Raw genomic sequence first — 7,620 nt, forward strand, 5'->3', positions numbered from 1 at the left:
TACTTGACCACGTGACGTGTATCCAAGGATAGCCCAAACTTTGAGACCGCCGAGTAATGGACACGTTTTCCAGCATGCTGCACCGGAGAAAAGCGCAAATGGAGATAAATTAATAAAAGTCTTTCTTCAATGCCGTGAGAATCTGGAAATAACTTTAGGACCCTTCGACATATGAGTTCCAGCAAAAATGTCTAAGTTGGAACTTTCTTAACAATGAGTGATCTCCTTTTGTTCGTGGAAATAACAGGGTACGAAGTCCGTATTATGAAATATTAACGTGTTAGTGTAATTAGCGTTTTTAAGTAAATAAGAAGTACTTTGGAGTCTTCACATAGGCTATATACGCACAGGAACAATGTGTACCAGACGCAATCATTCAGGATGCTCCAGATGAACTACTGGAGACCCGTTCAGTCTGTAAATAAGATTTCATTTAATCTAGCTGCTATCAGTCGATGTTATTTTTATTTTACCACAGTCGCAGAGTATTAACTTTCACCTCTGCCTAAGTTCTGTAAATACTTTCACTGCAACATTACAATAGTAATCTTTGAGTTTGTTTTTTTATTTACCTCACACTGAACAATAGATCTATCTATCTATCTATCTATCTATCTATCTATCTATCTATCTATCTGTTATTCTTCATACAAGAAAGCATTAAGCCTTGAGATAAAACGACTGTAACTTAGTTAGTTGACTTGTTATTTCATAAAATATCACAGCTTCATATAAATCTGTGATGTGGACAAAATTTAATCTAATCTAAACACTAATCTAAAAGATTTATGATTATAGTCATAGTACAGAATTATTTTTTATTTGTCTATATTTTTTGAAAACAAAAACTAGAAACACATATTTACTTACATCCATTATATGATTTTCATCCAAATTTTCTTAACCATTAATGAAATTTAAAGTGGTTAAAAAAAGCAATGAATTTCTTGCTGCAAATTGTGATTTAACCACCACTTTGAACTGATATGAACATTTAATGCAGAAATTAAAGTTTATTTTTTTAATGCAACTGTCATGTTACTATATATTTAGTTATTAGCCGTTAGATTGGTGTCATCACACTCAATCTCCTGTTAGTTCACTTTGATTAGTTCAAAACAGCAAGTGAATGTCATGGTGTGGCCTTACTATGTGTGTGTGTATGTGTGTGAGAGAGAAGCCATTTGGTGCCACGTCTCTTCAAGGTTTACATTTTGTGATATGTCCATGACATACACCCCCTGTTCCTGTTCCTGTTCCCCTCCTCCACCGCTGCTGCAGCAGCTGCAACTCGTGGGCCCAGGCAGCACAAGCGAGCCTGTCACTAGTGATAGTGGATTTATCTCATATAGAAGAACTCCAGCTAAACACTGCCTATCTCCCAGAAGGCGCCATCACGCACTGCTGAACCGCAAAGCACTCCGTAATGAAACAAGACAAAAACACAAGGATGAAACATGCTCCTTCGCCCCAGACTGCACACACCTCTCTGATACCCATGCTAACTCACTTCCTGTGTCATGTTTTCTGACAGAAAATGCCACTAGATTATATCCTTGTAATACTCCTGGATAAAAAGTGGTGCTCTCCCAAAGGTTTAAAATGATTGACCATATGTCACAGACAAGACTGAAAGCATCAGATACACTGTAGTTTATTTTAACAAGCTACTGATGTGTATCTTCCATCTCTGGGGAACAAATCAAATCAAAGTATTTTTTTACACAATGAAAAATAAACCCAAACACTGCTACAGTAGGATTATTTAAGCATTTTTCTAACACATCTATAAGGCTGTAAGATAAGCCACTAATGTAATTTGTATGGGAATGATGAACAGAGTGATGTCCATTTCTGCTTGAGCAGATCATCAGATTTGTCAAATGCTTCAGTGGTTTTTGAATATGGAAAGATCTCAGCTCAACCCCCATGCCTGACAGTTTGACGGCTATGGCATAATAAGCCCACATAATTGGTTTATATTTATACTTAGATTGCACACTATCATTCCTTGACGGCTCGAAAATTGTCATATCCTAAATGCTACTCTTTGTACAGACAATTTGCATGGCATTTACCTACAACTAGTTTTCATACTAGGACCTAGTTTTCCCACTGGTACACATCTTATTTTACGACTACAATATTGCACTGGCTATCTTTGCGTTTTTAATTTAGGAAAGTGTCACATTCATAATTCACTGTCTGGCAGAGGTCTGGTAGGTTTATTTGCACAGATGTGGTCTCGATATGGTCCAGATCAACCCCTGTCACCCGGTGTTTGCCTTGCTGTGAAGGTAACACAATGCGTTATTGCTAGTAAACGACAGCCTTGAATAGAGTTACGTCGGGTTATGGCAGCTCACCTATCTCAGCCATTCGGTGGGGTTATCTGTGGTCAAACATGCCCTTAAGCTACTGGTTTAATTCCAACACAACAGCCCAATATATTTGTAGTGTTGTAATGGTGTTGTTCCTGTACCATTTCCCTTAGGAAACAGGAGCTTTTATACTCAATAAAGAGTCTGTTATAGGCTATATGCATTAATACTTTCCTTAAAACAGACATTAGCCTATTTAAACCTCTGTATCCAAATCTCTAACTATTTACAGTTTTAAATCTAGTGATATAACTTTGATTAAGAAAAAAATCTGATGAAATTCTTATAACCTCAAAACAAGGGTTTATTTAAACATGTAAACAAAAACTTCCTCGACAACACATGGCTACAGTGAACAAATGGCTTGTGGAATTCAGAGGTCCTGAACCCTTGGTGAAAGGGCAGACCAATGTATCAGTGTAGCTTTTCTAAGATGGATGGAAATGTTGTATATTAAAGAAATGCTACAACAGATGATTTGAAACAATGTGCAGAGGACACTGACCCAATTGTTCATTACAAACTGTATACTTAACTCTCATAAAATAAAAACGGTTCCTTGTCAAACAAACAAAACTCCGCCCACACCATGTGGCTTCCAAGATTTAATGAAAGCATTACAAACTTGCTGCAATAGGAAATGTCATTTCCTTCTGACTGTGGGTTATAGAGGCAGAACCATTAGCTACTAAGTTATGATCTATGAGTTTACTTTTATTTTATTTTATTTTTGTGGTGAAGCTTGAAAATCACTCTAATCTCATTCTGATTACATTTTTATCACTTAAAATATTTAACATTTAAAATAAACATTTTTTATTTCTATATTTTACAGTTATTAAAATAGACTACTGTTCAAAATTTGGGGTCAGTAAGCTTTTTTATTTACAAGAAATAAATACTTTTATTCAGCAAGAATGCATTCAATTGATAAAAAGTGACAATAAAGGTAATTATAATGTTACAAAAATGTATATTACAAATAAATGCTGGTCCTTTGCTGTTCTTTTGTACTTGATATTCATTGAAGAGTACTGAAATTTTTTTTTATTACAGTTTCCACAAAAATATTAACCAGCACAACTTTTTAAAACCAAATCATCATATTCGAATAATTTCTGAAGGATCATGTGACACTGAAGACTATAGTAATGGCTGCTGAATATTCAACTTTGCCATCACAGAAATAAATTACATTTTAAAATATATCAAAATAGAAAACATTTATTTAAAATTGCAATAATATTTCAAAATATTACTGTTTTTGATCATATAAATGCAGCCTTGGTGAGCATTTGAGACTTCTTCCTAAAATATTGAAAAAATAACCTATCTGACTCCAAACTTTTGAACAGCAATGTAAATACTTTGTATAATAATATTATATAATAATATATTTAATCATAAAAAAAAGTCTAAAGAAGTGCTACTTTTCAATGATTCATCATGATCCACAGTAAGCAGTTACCAAAGAGAGACGCTGTGTTCTGTGGACCTCATCATCTCTCATCATTCCACATTAGTGGAATTACTGGACAGGTGATGACAGTGCAGGCCGCTTGTTTGGGAACAAAGATGAAATTGTCTGTGTCTGCTTATAATCCCCTGTGCCAAACGGTATAAATCTGTCACCACTTGGAATCAATACATAGGGCTGGTGTGTTAGTGAGTTTTATGTCTGTGTGGAAATGGTGACAAAACTCGTCTTGATTTTGTTTATTGCAGATGAATTGTAGACCTAGTTTCTGACATGAGATGAACCCAAAACAGTTGGCAGCAGTGCCTAATTTGCAGTCTGTGGAGGCATTTCCTATATCAAAGTTAATTTGAGAATGAGGAACAAGTATGCAGTCATCATTATCTGCATTGTGGCACTTGTCATCATTGAAAAAGAAAACAACATTATTTCAAGGTGAGAATTTTTGGATTATCTAAAAATATGCCACCCCAAAAATACAAATATTTATTGAAATGGATTTTTAAAATGTAAATTTTACTTCATTTTAAAATATACAGGGTCTCGGACAAGCTGACACTTAGACGGAGCCCACAGACGGAGCCTCCAGTGCCCTACAATGCTTCCAGCGCTCTGGTACTAATGGACGACAATGGTTCCTATCCAGAGGACATGTTTGCTGAGAACGGCATTCAGGCTGGCCGAAAGCACATCCTCTTGATGGCTACCACTCGTACAGGATCTTCCTTCGTGGGCGAGTTCTTCAACCAACAGGGTGGCAACATGTTTTATCTCTTTGAGCCACTCTGGCATGTGGAGAGAATGCTATCGATTGGCTCGAGTGGCACAAATGCCAGCACTTCTGTTTGGGTGTACAGGGATGTCCTACAGCATCTCTTTTTGTGTAACTTTTCCATGTTGGAGCGCTTCATCAGCCCTCCTCCTCAGGACCACGTCACCCCTGCCCTGTTCCGCAGAGAGTCCAGCAAGGCCCTGTGCGAGGAGCAAGTCTGCTCTCCGGTTGTAAAAGACGTTTTTGAGAGGTACCACTGCAAGACGAGACGTTGCGGGCCTCTCAATCTGACCTTGGCGTCCGAGGTCTGCCTAGGAAAACAGCACAGGGTGATCAAAACAGTGAGGGTCCGACAATTAGACACACTTCGTTCTCTAGTAGAGGACCCTCGGTTGGATATCAAACTCATTCAGCTGGTTAGAGACCCTCGAGCCATCCTTGCATCAAGGATGGTGGCCTTTGCCAGAAAGTACCAGAACTGGAAAAGTTGGGCTGTGAATGGGGATGTTCCTATAGAGGATGACGAGGTAAAACGTCTCGAAGGAAACTGTAACAATATCCGCATCTCTGCAGAGTTGGGCTTAAGTCAGCCGAAATGGCTGAAAAACCGTTATATGCTAGTACGTTACGAGGATATAGCCAGGTACCCCATGCAGAAAGCAGCAGAAATGTACAATTTCACAGGGATTCCAATGATGACACAAGCACGAGATTGGATTCTCAAAAACACGCATTCATCAACCGAAGCAAGTGGCGTGTATTCCACCCAAAAAAACTCTTCAGAACAGGTGGAGAAATGGCGGCTTAGTATACCATTCAAACTGGCCCAAGTTGTACAGAAAGTTTGTGGACCGACCATGAAACTTTTTGGGTATAGGTTTGTTGACAGTGAACAGACACTATTGGACAGATCTTTTAGTTTGCTTGAACAAAAACAATTTATTTAGGCATAGATAAATTTGTTTGATGCATACATTGTTACAGGATATGTATATACAGTATATATACAACTATATATATTAATGTGTCTGGCCAACAGCCCAACTATATATATTAATGTGTCTGGATATTACCAGATATTAACTGAGAAAAAACGTCCACTGTGTGAAGAGGCAGTCAGTATAAAAGGCAGCTTTTGACAGCCAGCTGTGATCCCGGAGTACAATTGTGGCACTCTCTAAAAAAACTGAAGTGCAGAATAGACCTTTGTCCATGCACATTTTTAAATCTGTTTAATATTTTAAACTTTTTAAAAACACAAAAACAGAATATGACAAGTAAATGTTGGAAAATTAAAATGTACACAAGTTTATGCTTATAAACTTTCACTAAAGTTAATAGCAATTTAATTAGAATAACTCATTTTATTCTTCATAAAAAGTTTAAATGACTCAACTGTCATTTCTAGTGCCTATATGGTTTGTCACATATAAATATGGATCGAAATACTCAACAGCAACAGCAAAATATTGAGGAAAACAGTATTTTTTTCCAAGAGCATCTACTCTTTGACCATGCAGGCATAGTAAACAACAGAAAAAGCAGCACCAGTTTCTTTAGGAACCCCACTCTGCAACCTCCAGTGTTCTATGGCTAGATTAATGGTAGACTTTTGAAAAGCATAGCATTCTTAAAATAGCTGGCTGGCATTTAGTTTCAGCTAAAGCCCTAATGCCAAAGCTATTTCAAACAATACACATTTTATTTTTAGAATGACTTTGTGAATTATTGTTAGGAAACACATGAAGTCTTACATGACAGCATGACATATGAAATCTACACGGACATTATCAAAATATTAGAGACTGGGAACAGTGATATTGCCTTTCGAACTGTCTCTCCCATTGCATTGACATGCTTATGGGGAAGCTCCTGATTACTCTGATACTGAAGCCTGAATTGTTCACGTTCGTGTAGCTGCATGAACCAATGGCGCTTCAACCCACCAAATGGAGAGGAGCCGACCTCTATATAAATTGGCTCTAAGCGCCATTTCGTCAGAATCTTCAGCGACGAAGATCATCTCCTTACGGACTCTGCAAGCAAGAAGCTCAGCTCAGCCTTCTGATCGCCGCCGTAGAAGGAGCCCCCGGAAGCGGAAGAAGCCAGAAGCCTTTCCCTGCAGCCATCTGGCACATCTAAGAGCAAATTTCTGAGCAAATTTCCAGCGACGTTGTTGCAAATGTCATGCCGTGAGTGTGGCTCGTGCAGGGGATGCAGATGGACACAGTGAGTGCGTCGCCTGTCTGGGCAGCACCCATGCAGAGGCTGTGCTCACTGAGATGGCAGACTCTCACTGCTAGATCATGAGTCTTGCCCTTCTCCGCCCGCGGATCACCTTCTTTAATGAAGCCCAAAACCCCGCCTCTGACGCAGACAACACGGCCCAGCGAGCTGATCCGCCTTCTAACTAAGGCTGTAGAGGATCTCGGCCTGGCTTGGTCGGCTCCGCAAGAGCCCACCCACGGCCTTCTTGACGAGTGGTACCTGAAGGGATGCTGTCCTCATCCCTCCTGCCAACGGCCCGCTCCGTTCCTGCTGGCAGTTCATGAGGAACTCACCAGGACGTGGCGCGGCTTCTACTCGGTGCGTTAATCACTCTACTTCCACCGGTCTCACCACTGTTGACAGCACTGAAGAAAGAGGTAATAGCAAGCTCCCACCTCTGGAATAGGTCTCTGCACATCTGTGCCCAAGCAAATTAATACTGTGATAGCAGACCCACATACTCAAAAGAGCATTTCTCCTCTCCTCATTACCATGAATGTCAGTTCCCCACCCCCATGCGGTGAACTACCATTCGAAAAACTAGAATCACTTGCCATCCGGCTTCAGGCTTGGAAATCTATCCCGGATGTGTCAAGTTGGGTTCTAAAAACCATGGAACCAGGTTACTCGCTTCAGAGGCATTATTCAGACTTCGGTGCGGGACAACAATGCTCACATTCTCCGGTCTGAAGTACAAACACTGCTTGCAAAAGGTGCTGTGG

The 7,620-nt window shown here is 39.3% G+C and overlaps 1 protein-coding gene across 1 annotated transcript; it reads left to right on the plus strand.

Moving 5' to 3' along the window:
- Positions 1-4,213: 4,213 nt before the first annotated feature.
- Positions 4,214-5,577, plus strand: LOC107673894 (carbohydrate sulfotransferase 3-like). The gene is made up of 2 exons (XM_016467701.1): positions 4,214-4,293; positions 4,398-5,577. Exons 1-2 carry the CDS (start codon positions 4,214-4,216, stop codon positions 5,575-5,577), a joined length of 1,260 nt encoding a protein of 419 aa, XP_016323187.1.
- The last annotated feature ends 2,043 nt before the right edge of the window (positions 5,578-7,620 follow it).

The sequence above is a fragment of the Sinocyclocheilus anshuiensis genome, unplaced genomic scaffold (genome assembly GCF_001515605.1).
Source record: "Sinocyclocheilus anshuiensis isolate Anshui unplaced genomic scaffold, SAMN03320099.WGS_v1.1 scaffold292, whole genome shotgun sequence".
NCBI classification, from domain to species: Eukaryota; Metazoa; Chordata; class Actinopteri; order Cypriniformes; family Cyprinidae; genus Sinocyclocheilus; species Sinocyclocheilus anshuiensis.

Excerpts from the sequence above, each read along its gene's own strand:
- LOC107673894 (XM_016467701.1), top strand. The coding sequence starts at position 4,214 with ATGAGGAACAAGTATGCAGTCATCATTATCTGCATTGTGGCACTTGTC. Across the intron at positions 4,294-4,397 it reads GAAAACAACATTATTTCAAG|GGTCTCGGACAAGCTGACAC; the intron begins GTGAGAATTTTT and ends TAAAATATACAG.